This window comes from Falco cherrug, chromosome 1, assembly GCF_023634085.1.
Source record: "Falco cherrug isolate bFalChe1 chromosome 1, bFalChe1.pri, whole genome shotgun sequence".
Lineage (NCBI taxonomy): Eukaryota > Metazoa > Chordata > Aves > Falconiformes > Falconidae > Falco > Falco cherrug.
Window position 1 is genome coordinate 32,449,134 of NC_073697.1, and position 22,664 is coordinate 32,471,797.

At 39.1% G+C, this 22,664-nt stretch overlaps 1 protein-coding gene across 3 annotated transcripts; it reads right to left on the reverse strand.

Annotated features, from left to right (window-relative positions):
• Nucleotides 1-294: 294 nt before the first annotated feature.
• Nucleotides 295-22,246, reverse strand: ANAPC4 (anaphase promoting complex subunit 4). Of its 3 annotated transcripts, none has more exons than XM_055716104.1 (28): nt 21,955-22,246; nt 21,260-21,365; nt 20,051-20,183; nt 18,781-18,855; nt 18,613-18,639; nt 18,462-18,506; nt 16,684-16,768; nt 16,183-16,293; nt 15,533-15,616; nt 15,196-15,282; nt 14,431-14,495; nt 14,296-14,338; nt 14,114-14,190; nt 13,572-13,672; nt 13,441-13,492; nt 13,084-13,139; nt 11,839-11,888; nt 10,857-10,913; nt 10,640-10,696; nt 9,996-10,089; nt 8,231-8,328; nt 7,674-7,735; nt 7,552-7,590; nt 7,363-7,464; nt 4,195-4,272; nt 3,259-3,429; nt 1,940-2,063; nt 295-1,562 (listed from the first exon to the last, which is right to left on the reverse strand). In XM_055716104.1, the coding sequence occupies exons 1-28, from the start codon at nt 22,060-22,062 to the stop codon at nt 1,347-1,349; spliced, it is 2,403 nt and encodes an 800-aa protein (XP_055572079.1). In that variant the 5' UTR covers nt 22,063-22,246; the 3' UTR covers nt 295-1,346. The 3 variants fall into 3 exon arrangements, with proteins under 3 accessions (XP_055572079.1, XP_055572086.1, XP_027655640.1); XM_055716111.1 differs by having other exon boundaries at nt 11,842-11,888; nt 21,955-22,245; XM_027799839.2 differs by lacking the exon at nt 21,955-22,246 and having other exon boundaries at nt 21,241-21,365.
• Nucleotides 22,247-22,664: the final 418 nt, after the last annotated feature.

The window sequence follows — 22,664 nt, forward strand, 5'->3', positions numbered from 1 at the left end:
GGTTCTGTTGTAGCAGCAATTTCTCATCAAGAGTAACTGCTCTACACAGAAAATCCACAGCACTTTTGAATGGGCATTTCTGCCCCTCCTGTCCTACAGCTTCACTGTGCCTTCAACCATCAGCATGTTACGTGAGAATGCTGAACAGCAAGCAGCTTTCAAGAAGGTTGATAAGGGAAAAAAATAAGAAGTTTCTCTCAAAACTTAACAGCTTTGTTTGCAAGGGTCTCGCCCAAACAGTCCATTTTTAAAAAGTTACTTAAAAACACTGTATTTCAAAAAAAGAGAAAGAGGGTAAGTCTAGTATTTTATTTTTCAAATGACAAATAGCCATTTCAGAAGATTTATTTATTTTTGAAATACAGAATGGAGCATTTGCAAAAGACCTGGTCCTCTTCACAAATACAAGGTACACTCACTGTTCTGAAGGAAGATCATGCATTTAGCAGCATTGTTCATCAAAGAGCTGAATTTTAAGTCAGTTAAGACTGACAGCTAGTAGGGAAGAAAATAGATTTTAAACACCATTTCTAGCTTTTACAACTTAGCACTACAACATTCCTACAGCAATGTATTAATTACTAAGCAACATGATTATGCTGAAGTCTATGCATGATACACAATGCCACATCAGAATAAAAAAAAACAAACACTGTGTTGTTAACTTTTCATTATAAAAACAGCAGACAGAAGACACTTTCAGGAACAATCTCACAGAAACTAGGCAGGCTGAGACATGCAAATGTTTGACAAAACATACACACAAGTGTTGCACTGAGGACTATAGAACTGCATAGACTGAAATACTGCAGTACCGAGGAAGACAGATGTTATCAAAAAAGTTTTTAAAAGTATGTATTTAAGTAACAACTGCTAAGTTTTCTTGCCTAGTCTTCCGCTGATCCACAAGCTTATTGTTGGCCATACACTCTTAGATTTCGGCTCTACAGGAAGCTTCTGTACCCATTACTAGAACATAAACTTGAGGAAGAAAATAATTCGGTCCTGAGTGTCCTTTTCACATACAAATTCATTTTATCTTAGTAACAGTATTAAGGGCTGAGGAGGTTAACTACAAAAATGTCAGCTGGTATTTCTTTTTCTCTTCACCTATAAAAAACTGCAAATGGAAAAGTTCTCAAGTAAATTCAGTTCACACCAAACTGTGTGCCAGACAAAAATGGGTCAAATAAACATACTCTAGAACACAGACAGTCTTTGCTGAGAAGCAACACAGATTCTGACCACATCCTACTACAGCTGCTTGAGTCTGTACATGATACATCATCTCAGCAGTCTGAAGTTAAAATTAGAGTCTTGTCCCTTTACCAGTATAAAAGCCTATGTCAAGGATCCAGACTTGATTCATGTTCTTCGGTTTCATCAGGCAGTTCTTCAGCAGATGCACCACACACATTGTCCTGGTTATCTGCAGACTGATTTATCTCAGAAGGTTCCCCAGCTGCAATCTGAGTTGCTTCTTCTTCCTCTTCTTCCTCAACTTCCCCATCGTCCTCCACGTCCATCTCAAACACCCTCACGTGACGGAGATTTGAACTTAGCTACCAAGACATTAAGAAGTTTCCATTAATAAATAAATAAAAGCACCAATACTATTTTAAATGTCACCCAATAGCTTTGAAAATAGCCTTTATCTTTAAAATGGAGGCATCAAGGAAATTACTAACTTTTTAAATTGCTCTGCAGTCTGAAAAGTAAATCAAGTAGTTTAACTTCTGTTAAAAGTTTTCCCATGTTGTGTCATGAGAGAGATACGACTGTATCCTGACACACTTGTAACAGACCACGAGAGAATAATCTCTTAATTAAAAAAAAAGTTTTCATAAATCTCACTAAATTAGCAGAAACAGGTTATCACTCTCTCCAGTCATAACATGTTTTAATAGTTTCCAAGCTTGTTCACATATACTATACTTACCACACAGGAAACTTTTCTAATGCCATTTACAGAAACATACTGAGCTTTCATGTTCTCCAGCACTCTCCACTGATTCTCCAAGAAGACAGTACGTGTCAATATCTCACCTCTTTGCTCATCCAGTCTGCACATAGCAAGAAGAAAAGCACAAAGCTAGTACATAAGAAACAATTCCACTACTAAGAAAAATCTCAGTCAGTCCATTTTTTTACATCTAACTTTTATTATATCATATGCAACAAGCAGATAAACATAAAAATCATAATGCTGCTACAAATATTCTAGAGTGGGGGATCCAACTGTGGAGACACAGCATGGTTCAGCTGAGGAAAAAGATTACAGCAGGTGAAAAGGGAGTTGTAAAGCCTGATCTTCCCACAAGGAACAGCCACAGCAGGAGGATGAGGATGGCCTTCCTTCAAACCTCTCTTCTACAAGAAGAGGAGCTTCTGAACAAAGTCCTGGAGGCAATCCCTCCACTTACACAGAAGTTTGGCCTTCATGACCTTTCAAAGATGTATCACTCCACCCCCACTCACAAGGTCTGTATGAGGGAACTCCCTGCCTATCAGCAGCCAGGATTAGTTTGAACTTGCTTTTAATATTTTCTGTTAATTCTTCAATACACAATTTCTTTGTGGCCTAAAAAAAAATATTTACAGTTCAGTATGCCCATTTACTTTGGGGTAAAAACATATCTTAAGCAATCTACCAGAGGGGCACAGGGAGAAAAAAGAAAAGCAAGTAAGGCACAGCAACTAAAACATTAGATTCAATAATTACACTGGCCTTTTTTGTGTCTGTCTGTGTGCGCACGAGTGTGTGTGTGTTCACTTCCCCCAGATGCTCTCCTCTCCCTGTGCCAATGCAGACAGGGGCACCAATTCTGATGTTCCACAGCTAAACTGACAATAGCTGTTAAGTTTGACTACCAGGGAAAGACGAAGCAGTATCTGTGTATTTTCATTACAAGGTAGAGGTATATGAGCAAATATGCTGAAAACATCCTAAATTCAAGTATTCTTACCAGCAATGTTAGCAACCTCATGAAAAGATTTCTGATACTACAGGATGTCTTCAATTTGTCCTGGCATTTCATGAAAGCCATAAACACAGATAGTAAAAATGCAAAACCAACCCCCCAAAAAACACAAAACAAACTGTTTAAGGAGGCTTCCATCTCCCCACCCCACTCTACCCAGCACAAAGAGGTTTTGAGTTTAAAATCTTTACACACACGCAGCACACGAGTAACTACACACAATTAAAATATGTGCTTAAACTGCTTTTTTCCATACTTGCTCAAAGTTTTTCAGTACCTTTTAGTAGAATCCCAGATTAATTCCCTGTCTTGGTCCTCATCTGTGTATATGGAAGATAAAGGCAACTGAGCCAAGACTCTCTCCTTTCCCTCTTGTTCCACACTCTCCTTCAGAACTACAGTTACAGTTTCATCATCATAAAAGTGTGCATCTAAACAACTGTAGCATCTACAGGAAAATAATTTAGAAAGCATCGAGGAATAAAAGTAAATACAGAACTAAAATATTTTAAAGTTGCACAGCATTCATGTTAAAAAGTATTCAGGAGTAAACAGTGAGCTTTACTGTTAAATGAATAAAAAGGTCATGCAGCTAAGACACTGAAAGACAGCAATAACCACAGCAGACTCCTGTATCATTCAGGAAAAATGATGTGAAGGAAAGAAAACACCCCAAACTTACTAGCAATCTTGTTATTTTCCATTTCAGGTGAAATGGAAGAAACAGTAAACACAAACACCCAAGAAAATTTAGAAACACAACTGAAGCTACAGAGGGCAATCACATCTGGCCTTTCTGCATGAAAAGGATGAGCTTAGTCTGGCATGCCTTTTAAGATCCCTTCAATCAGGCATGTCAAGTCTCACTCCATCTTAAAGAACATCACAGATATAAGTAAGAGCTGTTTCCAGCTAACTTATTTTCTTGTACATGTGCTAAAGCTCTAGTTTTCAACTAAAGAACTAAAATTTATTTGACCTTGAAGTGCAAAGTAAGTCTCCCACAATCCTGCAGCTTCATGCACCTGTGCCATTTCTTACAGATTGACTCCCTCAGGAACTACAAGCTGGTCCAGCATCTGAAGCAGTAACTTGCAAGATAAAAGCTAAACTATAATGCTTGAGAAGTTAACTTAATGTAAAATAAACACTAGAAAACATGGTTTTTTATTTAGCAATCTGCAGTTCTGGAAGAAAAATCAAATACACTGACCTGGAGTCTGAGCTGTCATTTATACTGTTGTTCAAGAAGCTTCCAAACTCTACCGCAAGAATTCCATTACTGACAGACCTAGAAGAACAGTGATTATTATCTTAGGGACTTAATTTCTTTCCCATTCATAGAGAACCCAAAATCTCTAATGACAACTGTGGTAAGAAATGGTGTAAGGCTGTCTAAGCTTAGTACAGTACATGGCTACTTCCCAAAATGGTGTAAATGGTAAGAACTTTTTGATTTCTTCTGCCCCTCAGCAAAACATGACTAATCGAGTCAAATGGGAAACAGTCTGGTTTGTGGGGTACAGCTCTTTGCAGGACTCTTGGCTTAGTTGTCCTAGTCTCAGGTCCATTAAGTTACTTGTTACTCAGATTTACAGAAAACAAGTTCAGACTGTTTTAGGTATCAATGAGGGAAGAAATGGGACAGAAACTACACCACAAGGCTGCAATTTTGTCATCAGCAGCTCTCAACTGGAAACACAAAAGATAGTTTCATCATGTATTTTCTCCAGCAGTAAAACTGCTTCAAAAATTCCCAACCCTATCACAATTAATTTTCATCTCAAATTAAAGACAGATTATAAAAAAAAAAAAATCAGTATTTTACAGAGAGGAGGATTTTTGTCATTTTCTAAACCCAGGTCATTTCAGTGATGTCACTGACAGAATGCAACTTAAACAGTTCATAGAATGGTTCAGGTTAGAAGGGACCTTAAATATCACCTAGTTCCAACACTCTGCCATGGGCAGGGACACCTTCCACTCGAACAGGTTGCTCAAAGCCCCATCCAGCCTGGCCTTGAACACTTCCAGGAATGGGGCATCCACAGCTTCTCCAGGCAACCTGTGCCAGTGCCTCACCACCCTCACAGTAAAGAATTTCTTCCTAATACCTAGACCAAACCTACCCTCTTTCAGTTTGTCCTTGTCCTGTCACTACAGATCCCACTAAGAAGCCTGTCCCCATCTTTCTTACAAGCCCCCTTCAGGTAGTGGAAGGCTGCAGTAAGGTGTCCCTGGAGCCCTCTCTTCTCCAGGCTGAACAGCCCCAACTCTCTCAGCCTGTCTTCATAGGAGAGGTGCTCCAGCCCTCCGATCATCTTTGTGGCCCTCCTCTAGACTTGTTCCAACAGGTCCTTTTTATACTGGGGGCCCCAGAGCTGAATGTGGTACCTGAGATGGGGTCTCACAAGAGCCAAGCAGAGGGGGTGAATCACCTCCCTTGACATGCTGGCCATGCTGCTTTTGATGCAACCCAGGAAACAGCTGGCTTTTTGGGCTGCAAGTGCACACTGCCAGGCAATGTTGAGCTTTTTGTCCACCAGCACCCTCACATTCTCCTCCTCGGGACTGCTCTCAACCCATTCTCTGCCCAGCCTGTATTGATTCTGGGGGCTGCCCTGACCCATGAGCAGGACGTTGTACTTGGCCTTGTTGAATTTCATGAAGTTCACATGGGCCAACCTCTCAAGCCTGTCAAGGTCCCTCTGGACAGCACCCCTCCTTCCAGCATCTGGACCACACCACTCAGCTTGATATTGTTGGCAAATTTGCTGAGGGTGCACTCAATCCCACTGTCCACATTGCTGACAAAGACGTTGAACAACACTGGTCCCGCTATAGATCCCTGATGAACACTACTCGTCACTGGTCTCCACTTGGACATTGAGCCATTGACCGCAACTCTTTGAACGTGGCCATCCAGACAATTCCTTATCCACTGAGTGGTCCACCTGTCAAATCCATGTCTCCCCCGTACAGGGACAAGGATACCATGTGGGACAGTGTCAAAAGCTTTGCACAAGTCCAGGTAAATGATGTCAGTTGCTCTTCCCTGATCCATCAATGCTGCAGCCCCATCATAGAAAGCCTCCAGATTTTTCAGGCATGATTTGCCCTTAGCGAAGCCATGTTGGCTGTCAGCAATCACCTGCTTATTTTCCATGTGCCTTAAAACAGTTTCCAAGAGGTTGTTTGATCTTGCCCGGCACAGAGGTAAGCCTGACCAGCCTGTAGTTTCCCAGGTCCCCCTTATTTCTCTTTTAAAAAATGGGGGTTACATTTCCCCTTTTCCAGTTTGTGGGAACTTCACCGGACTGCCACAGCTTCTTAAATATGATGGATGGTGGCTCAGCCACTTCTTCCACCAGTTCCCTCAGGACCTGCGGATACATCAGGTCCCACGGACTTAAGCACCTTCAGGTCCCTTAGATGGCCTCCAAACCAGTCTTCTGCAACAGGTGGTTCTTCACGCTGCCAGTCTCCACCTTTGCCTTCTGCAACTTGGGCGCTGTGGCGGGAGCACCGGCCAGTGAAGACCAAGGTGAAAAAGTCATTGAGTACCTCAGTCTTCTTCATATGCTGGGTAACCAGGTCTCCCATTTCCTTCTGGAGATGGCCCACATTTTCCCTAGTCTTCCTTTTATCACCGATGTACCTATAGAAGCTTTTCTTGCTCTCCTTATATATCCCTGGCCAGATTTAATTGTTTCAGGGCTTTAGCTTTCCTAACCTGATCCCTGGCTGTTTGGACAGTTTCTCTGTATTCTTCCCAGGCTACCTGTCCTGGCTTCCACCTCCAACTGGCTTCCTTTTTGTGTTTTATTTTGTCCAGGAGCTCCTTGTTCATCCATGCAGGCCTCCTAGCCCATATCAGCACAACTAGGCAGTGACAAACTGTATCTTGGACACAGAAACTCCTGAAGGTACACAAAACTACACCCCAAAGAGATGTATTCTATTTGTTGCACCTGTGAGTCCAACTCCCATTTTTCCTTAAAGCATTAAATTTCAGGCTGCAAGGGATTAATCAAAGAATAATATTGACAGTAAGCCAAAGCACTGAAAGCATGATGCCCTGTAATTTTTCACAAGTTTGCACAAGTGAGCAATTCTGTGAGGAACAAAACTAAGGGAGCCTGATTTTTTTCCTAAGCCTAAAACTATCTTGGGTCTTGTGATTAGATTTTCTGAGTCTACTACAACACAAACTCCTGCTGCAGTTCCCTATTGCATTTCTCAATGTCTCCACATTTTTCTCTAATATCCAAGAAAGATCACATTCATGCTGTTCATTCCTTTTTTTCAAATAGATTAAAACTGTAATTGTCTCTACACATGTGCTGAAGCTCTCGAACCACTTTTTCCCTTTGTGTCTTACCTGGAAGTATCAGTATGTCTCCTCAAAATGTATATTTTAGAAACAGAATTTTCGAGTATGGTGAAGAGAACATAATGTATATTGGATGTTTTGTCATTCCACCTGTAATGTAAGGGAAGGAAATGAAAATTTAGATCAAGTTTTAATAATTGGTAAATTACATTGAACAAGGAATAGCAACATACTTACAGAAATGGTAGTTTAAATAACTGAGGTGTGGAATCTTCACTGAAAAGGAAAAAACAAACCAGTTTATAAAATGCTACTGTAATTTTGTGCAACTGAGCTCTAGAAATAACTTAAAGAAATACCTTTGAGAAGTTTTATAAAGAGACATGTAGACTGCTTGATGCACTGACTTTCCAATTATATCCTAATAAATACAATAGGCAAAAAATGCAGGCAGTTATTCATAATTATACATGTTTTTAAGATAAAAGAAACCTCAAACAAACAAAACCACCTAAGTACATCTGAAAAAAAATCACCAACACTTATGCTGGAATAAACATCCCCAACACAAACACTACTGTCACTTGACACACCTGTTTCATGTTTCTTCATAATATATAGACTAACATATTGTCAGCTAACAGTTATAACAGTTATCAAGTACATAGCACATTCACCAAGCTAATTAACACGAAAAATAGATCACAGTACCGTGGGAACAGAAGACATGAAACAAAAAAATCCCCCTTACACTCTCCCTAGCCAAAGGCAGTGGTGAAGCTGGGCTACATGCTACCCCCTAAGTTGTAAGCACTCAAAGGCAAAGAAAACTTCAGGCCTTACTACGCATGACTACTATCTTTCAGTTGACTGCTACCCCTAAAAGAAAGTTATCATTTATATAAATTGAACTCACCGCTGGCTTTTGTAAACACTGATCAATGACCTCTTCCATTTGCCTTTTGACAAAATGTAGTGATTTCTCAGGATAGTAGGGAAACAGAAGAGGACTTTCTGTAAACAGATAAAGTTTTTATAAAAAATGCTTGATCTCTATAAAAACATACTACACCGTTATTAAAATGATAAATTGGAATGAGTCCAGTGGAGGGTCAAATAAGATGGTCGCAGGGCTAAAGCATATGCTTTATGAGTGGAAGCTGAGGGGGCTGCATTTGTTCAGCTTAGAGAACTGAGGGCTAACAAGGAAGAACCCAGTGGTCTCTTCAGCTGCCTAAAGGAAGCATTACAGAGGACATTATTTTCAAAGCTGCACACAGGGAGAGGAGAATTAACAGTCATAAGCACCAGCAAGGGAAATTCCAATCACATATAAGGAAAAAAGTTTTGACAAGGATTGGTTAGCCACTGGAAAAGGGCAGACATAGAGAACTCAACTGCACAAAGCCTTGAGCAAGCCAGGTTATCTTCAAAATTAGCCCTGTTTTGACTGGATTAGGTGACTGCCTAAATAATTGCCCAATTATAAATTCTAACTCAATTAACTAACTGGATTACAATATGAAAGGAGATAAATGAATGAGAAATGGAGGCCTGTCTGCCCCTTCAGCTTTTCTTCACAGCCCGTTCACAATAGCAAAAAGACTGAATTGCATTTACCAAAAAGCTAGAAACACAGTTGTCATAAAATATCTTGTTTAAGCAAAACAATTTCCATGCTTTTTAGAGTAGCTATGAATGGGCTTCAATAGGACTGATTCATTCTTACGAAATTAACTACTTTGGAAGAAGACTTTTAGCTTCTGCGATATATCTCGTTACTTATTTTAAGTACATAACCTGTTTCTTTTCCAATGCTTAGCTGGAAAAATTATAACAACTACATCAACCAACAAAGCAATGTAAAACACCAATGAAGGCTAGAAGGTATCAATCAAATGACAGAAGCTTTACTTGTCCTATAGTCCCATAAACATCTCAACACTTACCATTAATACTAACAAAATCACTTAAAACCATCTCTACAAACAATTACGAAACTTGGGTTGTAACAGAAATGATCAGTCAACACATTTAAAGTATCAACCATATTTTCCAAGTATGTCTAAAACCACATTTTCTAAATATTACTTTCACAAATGAAAATGCTACAACTTCCCCACTTTTTATTGAATCAAATAGGCAGAAAAAGGCAGCTACAGCAAATTCTATTAAAAGGCAGCTTATGCTGTAGAAGTTTTACAGTCTACGGTTTCTGACGTTAAACAAGACTAATTTTCACCATCAGCTTGCTATAGTCTCTTACTTCTTTTTCACCGCTAATTAAAAAATAGTCTCAGACTCCAGTGAAAGAGAACAAGTTAAGACACTTTCCCCCAGGTATGACTTAAGCGTAATTATTACTTCCTTGAACTCAAATCAAGACCTCCTAAAATAGACATCTCCTGGGATTCCTTCCAAGTCAATATTTCTGAGACTGGTACATAAAAAATATAGGAAACTCCTAATACCCAGAAAAAAGGTAATTGACTGGGTAAGCAGCTACATAAAAACTGCATAAAATAACATGGCACATTTGTTTTATTCTACTCAGATGAAAACCCACAACTAACACTATAGAAATAACTCTTAAGCATGAAAAAATAGATTACTCTTCTGCATTTGTTACATTCCACATGTATCTTTGATTCACTTTTACTTTTTACTAAAGCACACACAACCTTTAATATGAGTACTGTCTTTAAGAAAGTTAAACCACTGGTTTCCCTCTGTATTAGGTGGTGATACAAGGTCATCATCTTCATCTTTCAAGTACTAGAAAAAGAAATGGACATTTTTAAGATTGCATGTTAAGAATAAGGGACATTAGATTTCACTTCCACATTGCCCCTCACAAGTCTGTTAAAAATTTCTTGTTAATTTAACATGCCCTACTTTTAAAACTAAGTATTCTACCCCTTCTAGAAACATTAAGAGAAATCAACTATTGTCAAAGATCACATTGATATTTCCATAAAAAAAAAAATTTTAAATCAAGTTTCAGCACAAATGTTTTGAAATCCAGTGATTAATGGCATAAAGACAAACAAACACATTTCAGTTTTACATTACTATTGCTGGCTGCAAAGAAGTTTCACCCTTTACCTAAAAAAACCCAGCATGTGCAAGGTAAAACTATTAGATGAATTTTTAAACACTCCTTTTCCTGACAGGGTAAAATAACTAAAAGCTCTCCTTTACCATTACTGGAATGTGCAACAGAAAGCAAAAGGGACAGAGAAGAAAGGTGGACACAGCTTTAAAAGCTTCTCCATCTAAGGATTTTCTCATTTGTTCTTTTCCCATTTGTTCCCTAGTTCTTTACCTGACCAACTCTCTCCACATTGAAGTATTTTCCTTTACGATTGTAAAGTTCTGGTGCCTGAAAAAATTATGCAAACAAAACCATTATTTAAACCCAAAGTTAATGAGAAGTAGCGTACAAAAAGATGATTGAATTATTTTTTTACAAGATTTTTTCAGATTCAATTATTGGCAGCAAAATAGTCAGATGCTGCACTTGACAAACCAACAAAACTTACCTCATTAAAATGTTCAGTAAGAAAATCAGCAACAAACGTGATATCTTTTTGAGTCATCTAAAATGAAAAAAAAAAAAAAACAAAAACCGTCAGAAAAGCAAAGGATAAGAAATACATTTCAATGAGCACAGAACACACGTTCTGCAGGCTGAACAAGCACAGCTCCCTCAGCCTGTCCTCACAGGGCAAGTGCTCCAGCCTCCAACTTGCTTGGGAGCCCTCTGCTGAAATCGCTCCAGTTTATTCATGTCTGTCTTGTACAGGAGAGCCCTGAACTGCAGTAAGTGTTCTAGATGAAAGATGATGAGTGCTAAGTAAGGAAGGTAACTACTTCCCTTGACCTCCTAGCCATATTCCTGTTAGTACAGCCCTGGTTACTCTGGGCCACCTTTGTTGCCAGGGCACGCTGCTGGCTCATGCCCAGCCTGCACCCACCAACATCCCCAGGTCCACCCCATCAGTATTGCTCCCCAGCCAATTTGGGCCCTGCTGTGCAGTGGGTTACTCTTTCCCGTAACAGAACCTTGCATTTGTCCTTGATGAACTTCAGGAGGTCCCTATCTGTCCATTCCTCCAGCCTACCTATTTCCTTTTGGAAGGCACCTCTGCCCTCAAGCGTATTAACTGGTTCACCCAGTGAGAGGGCGCCTGCAAATCTGACGCAAGTGTATTCCATCTCCTCTACCAGGGCATTGGTAAAGATGTTAAAATCCCATTCCGGTTAACTTAATCCTTTAGGGCATATAAAAAGCTGCTATACACAGAGGTCTCACATTCACATACAATATACTATTAACAAAGAAAACAAAAAAAAAATTAATGCGAGACAGCATATTAGCGTGACTCTGCAGGCATCAACTTTCTCAAAAGAAATGACACAGACTCTATCCTTTAAGTTTTGGAACAAAAATAAACCTTTAATCCTGTGTTCAAGTCAAGCAGAATACAGAGTATACCACCATTTATTAGAAAATGTTACTACTACCTTGTTCAGCTCTGGGAGCACATGATCTTCTGACATCCTCAACATGGCTGCGGGAGAAATTATACTCTTACTGCATTAACATTAATACGTTCTCCTAATATTCTTAATTTTCCATGGCTATGTAATAAGACATTGCTAATAAAATAGGAAGGATTAATTTGTCAGAAGCAAAACAGTTTGGAATGAAGAATTACGAATTGAGACTAAAATTAAGCCTCACTTGCCCCACTAGTTTAAAATACAGATCGTGGAGAATTTTTATCTTTGATCTTTTCCAACTGCATTGTACCCTGTACAAGACTGAGATAAGATTATTATAAAAACAGTTCATATGAATTTATTCTTGTGCAAACTAAGAGCAAAAAAAAGATATATATAAAATACATGAATACTCTCATGTCCAGAATAATGTGTTTTAAGAGAACTGCACAGAAGTAATTTTAAATCAGTGAGGCTTAGATAAACAGTTCTCTGTCTAGTTTCAACACAAGCAAACACAGTCAACAATTAAATAATGAAAGTTCTAACATTATGACAGAGAACTCTGATTGTTCTGCTTTCTGCAATTTTAAAAATTAAAATTATTATATTTGTACTAGCAAGTACTAACGCTGCATTTCTGGTGCTTTTACAGTATCTGGTAAGACTGCTTACTTTTTTAAAAAAATTTCTAAAGAATCAGTTAAAAATTACAAACCTATTCATAACTACTTTATAAAAACAAGCAGGCTAAAGTAGAGTGCTCTGCTCTTCCTTCTAACATTTTACCTGCAGCTACACAGCTACAAGTGAAGCTGGGTATTAAGTGCATCTGGACATTCTGAGCCCCTTTACACCTGTGTGTAACCTTACAGGTAACTCAGTCCCCAAAGCATGAAACAGCAAGTGACAGAGTAAAGGAGAGTTAGACTATACTTCAAATTTGGTGTAAACGAAATGAAGTCCTTTAATTTCTTCAAGTCAAGATCAGCAAACTGCTCATGAAGCAGACAACAGTTTGGAGTAACGCTACAGGGTAAGTGTATACAATACCCACTGTACACACACTAAGTTTAATTAAGACCTACGTGTTTAATATTCTAATTATTCTTGCCTTATCAACTTTAACCTTTTAAATGTCCAGGAATTTTCTGACAGAAATAAATAGATGGTTATAATTAAGATTTGCTTAATTACTTGCTGACATTTAAACGCTTACAATACAAAACAGATATCAGACCCTTACTATGTTATCAAGCTTACCAACATACAGCCATCGAAAAAATGCTTTGAAGTTTTTCATACTACTGTCGATAACTCTGAGCAAGAAACAAGAAAAGAAATTACCAGATCTAAATGTCACAAGCTGCTCCAGGCTTAAGTCCCATCTTTACTACAGAAAGGTCTACAAGCACTATCAATTTAAAAAATAATGCCAAATGCAACCTTCCAAATAAGACTTGTCTTGGGGTATGTCTATAAGACGCAGTGAGACAAGATAAAAGCTCACCACCAGAAGAGGAGCCTTGCTTTCCCAACCTCTTCCATTCCCAGCCACATGCTTCCCCTTAAAAAACAATTATCAAGTCTTATATATAACTCCCCAGACTTTATACTTACTGAAGCAGCTCATTTGCTTTCAGGATGAAAGAACCAACAGCAGTAATAGCCTCTGCAAAAAGAGCTAACCATTATTATTAAGCTTTCAAAATTGAAATCAAAGTGGGTAAGGGACAAGCATGCTACTCTACCTTCAATTCCAGATGCATCTAATCCCAGAGATTCATACTTTTGTTTCCATAAAGCCATTCCTTTCAATTCACTCAAGTGGTATAACAGTGCCTCAGAGCCACTAGGAAGGCAAAGCAAAGTAATATAATCTTTTACTCACCCTTTGGAAATTCACTGCTTCATTGCACGCTACATTTTTGTCATTTAATGTGCAAAGTGGAGAGCTTTGTAAGGTGGTCTGTCATGTAAGACAAAGCATCACTTTACAGAAAAGCAAATATTGCCCTAATGATTTTAACCACTCCACAAAGTTGGTGCAAACGTTTTGCATATATCCTGCATATATGCAGGCAGTGATATACAGGTGACATATCATGGAGACTGTTCAAAGTACTTCCACAGTTCTCCACTACCCAAAAGTAAAATAGTACATTTTGTCATGACCACAGTCTCTGCTCCCGCACACCTACATACAAAGAACCACCAAAGCAGCATACTGTCCTTTAGCAAAGCACAAAATATGCCATTTTATCTACAATGCATTGGACATTCTGTGACTTACCTCTGCAAATGACTTATGACCAACTTTTGTATACTGGAATAGGAAGACTCTATAGACTGACCGAGTTTTTTTAAACCCTGTTAAAATAGAAATACAAACATATAATAATTTTCTGTTAACAGACCAGTGATTAAAAGACATCAAAATAGATTATTTTAATATGTTAAAAGATATTAACATACCTTTACTGTCAGTTGGTTCATTAGTAATGCCTGAAGTTCCAGACTGAAGAGGTGGGGGAGAGAGCCAAATATATGTTCATTTTGTATTTCACTATCAAATGCAAATGCATACTCAGATAAAACAACAATAACTACCTTGCTTTGCCCCATAACAGCAGCTGCATAAACTCATCCTGAACAGAAGTGGTTGTATTCTTTTCCTGTCAGTCAAAATGATTGGAAAAGATTGGTGAAGAGATTAAATCTGGGCTACCAAATAATCTCACAAACACTTCAATAAAAGTGGATCGGAGGACCCGCCCATATCCTTGAATGCTGAAATCAGACTACTAATCACTGAAAATTTTCTAGTATTTTATGCTATTTTCAATTGTATTACCCAGTAAAAATTCCAAGCAGTTTGCCATCACTAAGAATCTATTTTGAAAAAAATAAATAAATTATTTGATTCAATTAACCTCTAGCCATGGTCAATGAACACACAATGTAAGCAAATCCATAATGGCTGTTACACATGCTCTGTTGAACTAGGCTGTAAGTTCTGGTGGGCTGTTACTCAACATTTACATTATTCAGTTTATCAGTGACTGAAGTTCAAAGAGCACAACCTTTAATAGAAAGCAACTGATAATAGCTGTGCAAGCTGAAAACTATCACTTCCGAGTAACTTAGAATAAATAAAAAAGCTTCACAACACAATCATGCTTCATTGTACTCTGATATCTTCAGCATCAGAAACCTTGACACAATAGCTTCCAGGTTGCCTCTGAACTTCAGAGTTTGTTAGCTGGAGGCATCATGTTTAAACAACATTAAGATATGCAGTACGTTAATGTGAAAAACAGAACTACTGCAAAAAAAAAAAAAGTTTTCCCAAAAGAATGGTTAATACCACAGTACCTGTACAAACTTCGTTAGTCGTGAGTCCATCTGCATCAATATTTCTTCCCACGCTTCACACATACATGCCAATGACAACTTTATATACTGTAATACAGACATTAGCATTATTCCCTTTTCACTCCCTTCAAAACACATGAAAGAACTGGATGTTACAATACAAAGGGAAGATACAATGTAGATATTACATAAAACTTATCAAATTCGAAGTTAGGGCTCTACAATAACTTAAAACCAACTTAAGCTTCCCACTAGGAAACCTTTATTTTACTTGCATTAAGAATATCAAAGCCTGTAAGAACTGTGATATTAAAAGGACGTTGTAGCACAACTGTACCTGTAACAGAGTTGAAATGTGAGTAAACTTTCGAGCCATTCGAGTTACCTCAGGTAAGTAACTTGATAATAGACTAGTGTCCAGCTATAATAAATGAAACAAGCAACAGTTACAGATGATTTGTCTTTTAAATTTTAGATTACAGAAACTAAAAGACAGATTGGGAGGACCCACAGAAAAATTGTCATTTCTTATTTCCTTAAGGTTGATTTTAAGAGGGAAATACATTCAATTCAAAGGGGCAATAAATATTTTTATTACATCTATAAAAACTCCTGATAGGGTTCCTCATTTTGGAGTCCTAACAGTAAAAGTTTTAGGGATGACTATTTGGGATAGACTGGATAATCAACAGCATTGCTGTGCCTTCGGGTGCAGGATGAAGAAAATCTGAATAACTGTAACTGTAATTGAATAAATGAATGTTCTATTTAAAATATTTTAAAATAATGCCTCAGATCATCATCATCAGTCTCACCAGTGAGACTGCATGTTAACATGATAAATCCAGAAGCATAATGGGGGTGAATTTCACAAAGACTGGAAATAAAAAGTTTGTTTTTTCTGCAAATAATGGGAAAGCAATAAAGCCACCAGAAAGTAATTAAAAAAACAGGTTTACTGTTAAAGAACGTTTTAAAATTACTTGCCTGAAAATATGTTATCTCTGCTGCATTGTCTGAGGAGTCTTGTATCTCTGTAATAACTGACAGTGATTTCAAATCACTAGACAAACATAGTCCACGACAAGATCCTGCCACCTGAAGGATTCCAGTTGGAAAGTTAATGAAATACTGCATTTCCTCCGAGACGTACTTACTTGTCTAACATATTCACATACAAAGAAGCCTGCAGTCACTGATATGTAAAAACAAAGCAGATTTTTCAGCTGCTGTTCAGGAACAAATGTACTCTTTTCACTGCAGATTAGTGTTGAACTTTGTTCCACTTGAAACAAGATGTTAAAATTGCCAGAGTTAAAATGTCTTTCCAACAGTAACAATACAACTCAAGAGAAACAACTATTCCTTTTCTTTAAATTCAGCAACCCAGTTTCACTTAAGTGTAAGTGTACATACGTATTTTTTCACTCAATTCAGCTGTAGTTTGGTACATTATGAAGAAAAAAATATGGAAAAAACAGAACGTACCCCAGTTACTGTAGCAATCTTGAACATTCCATAAGCATAAATCTCAATAAATCCTGAGCTGCCACCAAGGACAAGAGCATTAAGCCTATAAAAATAAAAGAATGTGTTGATGAGCACACTGAAACCAATTCTAATGCATATAAATATAATTCTTAATACTTAAAATTCATCCCTTTACTAAAGATCCTGTAAAGAACCACTGAACAAAAAGAAACACTGTGCTACTGTCTATGATACAAGAAATTTAAAAACCAAAAAAATATGAGATTGGATTTTATTCATAAGACCTGCCTCTAACATTTACAGAAAGAGTATCAATTACTAAATTAACTGAGAGAATAGGGGGAAAATTATACACTTTAGGCACAGAAGTCCTTCTTCACTAACTCTGTACTTTGTAGAGGAAAAGAGTAACAGTTTCTAGCAAGAGCCCACCTACCAATAGACAGCAAAGCATTCTTACAAAAGTAATTTTGTATTACTAACTACACGCAGAGTAAGTTTGTCAAAGTCACTCAGCGGCACTCCTCAGCAAAACCGCAAAGGCAATAAATGTTTGAAAGGGATGCAGCAGCAAGAAACAGCCACAAGGAACAACAGCACCAGAAACTGAACACCAGTTCAGAGAGTAGGGTCGGGGGCAGGCAGGTCTGCATTTTGCCCATTTATTACAACCAACTTGCTACAGTGACTGGGAAAAAAGCTTCTCTGTGACCTCTCCTTTTTTGTCTAAGTTTAAAAAAATTGAACTTTGGACAGGGAGGTTGTCTATTGCTGTCATACATCCATACTTCTTGAACTACACATATTTGCTTACATTGAGGTGAGCAGTAATGCTCTCCAACATGAAAAATGAGCATGTTTTACATGTCCCCTTATAAATACAAGAAAATTAACTGCAATTTCTGCCTGTTACACACCTAAATACATGTTAAAGGAGAATGATTTCATTAAAGTGAAAAGGGAACTTAACAAAATGGTATCTGAAAACCTTTTGGTTTGATTAACTGAATGGATGAAGGAGCACAGAGTCCAGAAAGCTCCTACACCACAGACAGCCACCACGTGTGTCTCTAGCAAGGAAGTCCTACTGTAAGTAGAGGTATCAAATCTTAAAAAGGAATAACTGGTAATAGACAGAGGTGAATAAAGAGGATGATTCTCAGTAGTGAGACTGTAAAGAACAGTGGAAGAAAGCGAATGGAAAACCAAGGCATAGATGTTAAGCACTCTCCTCAAAAATGCACCACAAGCACTCTACAAAGCCAGTCTCAGTGTGCTAAACTACACTTTCTCCAGTTGCTCCTCATGTGTTTCCTACTAAGTGATGTTTACTTATTTTAAAGTAGCCCTAATACAGCTGATATCAGAGCTAATTTTAACTTTGTCACACTCATGCAAACCCACAGGAATTTCCCATTTATAACAAGCATTCACAAACATTTCCAAGCCAGCTTAAGTAACACATATAACATAGCCTTCAAATGTACCCCAAGAAATCTTTTTCTAAGGGAAAGATATGGCATCAACAGCAGCTGCTAATGAAGTCCCTTATAACCCCCTAAACTGAGGGGGAAAGGGGTAAACTGATACTTTATTTTCCTAATATATTCTTTGAACTTGATCTTTGTACATGACAGAAATTCCATATCCTTTCTCCAGGACCCTTAAAAAGAGATTATGTATAACTGAAAAGTAAACCCACTTATCCATTGTTTTATATCTTTAAAAAAAACAACCAACCAAAAAAACCACAACCACCTGCATACAGAATTTACCTTACATCACCCAAAAGCTTCATAATCTCATCTGACTTTTCTTCACTGAAAATACAAAAGATATGATTGGGGGTTATATAGCTTTTCCAAATACTAGAAAACAAAATGAAACAAAAAAAAAAGAGAGATACACAAGATGACAATTTCTTACCTGAAAATTTTTGCAGTGGTACTGTAACTGAAAACAAAATAATTATTCTCAATAACAATGATCAGATATATAATCCAAAGCATCTGTAGAGCATTAAAGCTGAATAACCAAAACATTGACAATGAACAGCAAACTGTATCTTCTCAAGCTCAATAGCATAATGCTTACTTTTTCGGTAGCGCCGGTAATTTAGGCAAAAGGAGATTTGATTCATCCTCAGCATTATAAAAGGAAGTGAGAACACTGAAAAAGAAGTAATACTGTTTATCATCCCAGCCATAAAAAGCATATACTCAATACACCATGTATATTAAAGTTACAAATATCCAAGGGTAATCCCCTACAGGGCCTTTAATAATTTATCAAATCATCAAATTAATAAAAGAAATCTGAAAAATCTTTTTATTTCCACCGAAGAAGAACATGAAGTTTCTATCTGCTGGCTCAGTAGCTTGCCACCAAATCCCTCATCATCTGTAAGCAGCTATGACTAAGATTTTCTGTTTAAACCCTGTACAGCCCTGAAGTACAACCTACCTGCACCTCAAAAAAGCTAAAGACACATTACAGTGAGAGAAGACTAAATGCAATACCTTAACACCACACCTTAGACATGCCAGAAGGATGAGATTCCTCACAAAAGGATAAATCTACCTCCATCAGGAGAAAAATGCTAGAGTGATTTAAGATGCAGTCATTTTACTATTTTAAGATTGGTGTTTTCTGGAGAGGGGGAAGAATCCCAAAATCAGGCTTACACCACCTCCCTTTTAAAAAGAAATGTCTTATTTAATTATTGTCTGCAATAAGTTGCATATCAGAGGTTTTTGTAAGACCACAAAAATAGGGACCACAATATCCTCCAGCTCACAACTGCTGCTGAGCATTGTCCAGTGCCACAGAGCTTATGGTCACTAGGGGCAACCTGACTGTGTGAAGCAGGTACACCCACAATAGAATTGCCCACAGGGTTGGATGGAACACTAAAGGCAGATCGTGAAAGAAGTAAGCACCAAACTAAAGATCATGAAAACACAACTGAAGATAGATTTCAATACAATACTTATTCTGACTAACAAAACATCTCATTATAATATCTATTAATTTATTAAAATAATTAAAGTAAACGGATCAGAGACAGGCTGTACAAGCTAATATTAGACTAAGCAGTTCTTAAGAAGTGGGCACTCAAGATCATGCTGAAATTTTTGCGTGTAACCTAAAGAACCACAAGACTAAGATATCAGCACTAAAAATAAATGTATGAAAAGTGTCTATTTAATAAAAAAGACAATTTTAAGCAAAAAGGTAAAAAAATCCCCACAGCTACCTAATATTATATTATTTTATATGACTGCTTGTAGCATAGTAAGTATAAATTATTAGTAAAGTGGCACTACATAGCCCATAATTTACTTCAAGGGTTTTTTGGACTCACGTGCTTTCCTCAGTTACTTCCATCCAATGCATGTATGTAATAGATGAGTCCACGGAGAAGGAGTGCAAGCTTTCAGGTTTTTCTACATCACACAGAATAATCCGCTTCGTATCAGTAAGGCCAAAAGCCAAAACTAGAGAAAGATGAATAAAATGTATAAATAACCAATGCACAAAACTTTGTACTTTACACAGACCTAGGAAATAACGTGTCTTCAAAGCCAACTACTGCACAGAACTTTGTCTGTTTACAGTCCTTCCAAACCATCTTTTGAAATCTACTTATTAAAGTGAAAATTTGAACTCAAATCATATTTTATGTGATGAATTTAAGTCAAAGGCCTGGTTTCACAATTACGTACCTACATATTGAACTGAACATGCTTTTAACACTTCTAATAACAGTTCTGACAAAGCAGAGGCTTCAGCTTTTGCAAATTTGAGGCCAAAATTATACATGAAGAATGTCCACCAGAAAGGTTTGGGTTTTATTACAACAAAATACAATTTAAGAATTGCTAAGCAGGTTCTGCATCACCACCTTCTTAACTTCATTCATCCACAAAAGCGTGTGGCAGGCATAGGTTTCTGTGCTTACTTCCTTGTAATCACACGCAACCAGCTTAAAAAGAAGTTTCTTAAACCCCTCGGACTCCATCATAAAACAATATAGGTAGCTTTTATCCACATGTCATGGAAGAAGGCATTGTTCCCGTTCTCCCACCTCTAATGAGTCAAAAAATTAACTGATTTCCAGCCTAGGTTTATTAAACTACTAACTTCAATATTATTTCTGTTGACAAGGAAAAGGCTTTTTTTTTTTTTCCTTCTTTGGTGTATTATTAGAGCAATTTCAGACTATGCTAAATAAGCTAACATCTTCAGCCAATCCTGATCAGACAGCCTCTCCCAATAAATTTGGTATTTCATACAGAAATATTCTGCTTAGTTCGGAACTTGGGAGTTTTGCTATACCTCGAAAGCTGTATTTTCGACATAAACCCGCCTTGCAAATCTTTCTTGCAATTGCTTTCAACATTTTAAATCTCTCTATTACTTTGAATAAGCCTACATAAAACTAAGCCACACTTCTCTTGAAACAGCTGACTTGAGAATTTCCTTCACAGGTAAGAGGTATCGTCACCACAACTTGCACTGATTTCCAATGGGATTTTTAATGCACTGTATCACCTCATATACTTGACATTACTTTTGCCATCTGGTCTCCAAGCAAGGGCTGTCACTTCTTTTCCTGTATTTTCATTTGGAGGCAAACTCCACACTCGTTGGAAGTTTGCAAGCCGGTGAAGTAAAACCTACAAACACATTGAAGACAAAAACAATCCACGTTCTCCCATTAGTACCAGCTTGTAAATCAGCTCACGATGCGCTTTTTTAATAACTCCTGTGTCTTAAATTTAGATTCGTTCCTATGACATTTTAGAGAACAGCATACTGTTTACAGCAATACAGAGAAATAAGCTGCTGCCTTGTATAAGCCTGGAAGCCTGTAACCAACAGGGGCTACTCACGCCCCTCCGGCAGAGACAGCCTGAAAGCGCAAGTTTTGTCTTCATGCATGATCACATACAGCGGTTCCAGGAAAAAACATCTGAAAACATATTTAGCTTAACTAAGAAGTTTCACGTGCTTTAGAACGCCATAGAAGCAGACAACGTATTACCAATGAATTTGCTGGAAATTAGAAAGTAAAAACGAAGGAGCAATAAGTATTGAGGAGCTTGATAAAAAATTTGCTGTTCTTGGCTAAGCTTACAAGAATTATGCCACAGATGACAGCATAGGCACCTCGGGGACCGCAGAGCGGAGGCAGCGCCTCCCCGCCAGCAGCAGCCGCTCTTCGCCCCTCAGAGTCCTCCCCGCCGCCCGCCTGGCCCCACTCACCTCCCCCGCCCGGTTGGCCAGGGCGATGAGGTCCCTCTTGGGGGACCAGGCCATGAAGACGATCTCCTGGGGCAGCTGCTTCTCCCCCACCTGCCGGAAGGCGGGCATGGCGGCGGGCCGCTCCGGCCGAGCGCCGGCCGTGCTCCAAAGGGCTGCCGAGCCGCTCTCTCTCCCACCGGGCGCCTCCTCAGGCCCCAGCGCCGCCCGCCCGCCCTCCGCGCCCGGCTTCCGGAGGCGGAGCTTCCCGCCGCGCCGCCGGCTGGGCCTCGACGGGTGCGGGACCGCCGCGGCTGCCCGCGCCTCAGCGCCCGGCTCGGGGAGGGCGACGCAGGGCAGCGCGGAGGCGGGTCAGGCTCTTCCCGCCCTGCCCGCTGGGACAAGGCCCCGCCTGCGGAGGGGCACGGCCTGTCCCCGGCGGGGGGCGGCTCCCTCCCCTCGCTCCCCACGCGGGGCCGGCGAAACGCCCGCGGCCGGGAGGGCCCGGCGGCAGAGGGGGCGGGGCCCCGGGCTGACGCAGCGCCCTGCGGGGGGCGGCCGCGTCTGGCTGCCGGTGCCGGGGGAAGGCCCTGCCCGGCCTGCCTGCAGCGCAGAGCAACGCCGCTTTAGCTTCGGGTAACGCCACAGGAGGCTATCATCCCCTCCCGCAGCGCACACCGGGTTTCGTATGCTTACACCCAGGAATACGCTAGCCCACCTCGGTCAGCAGTGCC

Excerpts from the sequence above, each read along its gene's own strand:
- ANAPC4 (XM_055716104.1), bottom strand. The coding sequence starts at position 22,062 with ATGCCCGCCTTCCGGCAGGTGGGGGAGAAGCAGCTGCCCCAGGAGATC. Across the intron at positions 21,366-21,954 it reads TGGCCAACCGGGCGGGGGAG|GTTTTACTTCACCGGCTTGC; the intron begins GTGAGTGGGGCC and ends ATGTGTTTGTAG. Across the intron at positions 16,769-18,461 it reads AAGCTTTTGGGTGATGTAAG|GCTTAATGCTCTTGTCCTTG; the intron begins GTAAATTCTGTA and ends TTATTTTTATAG.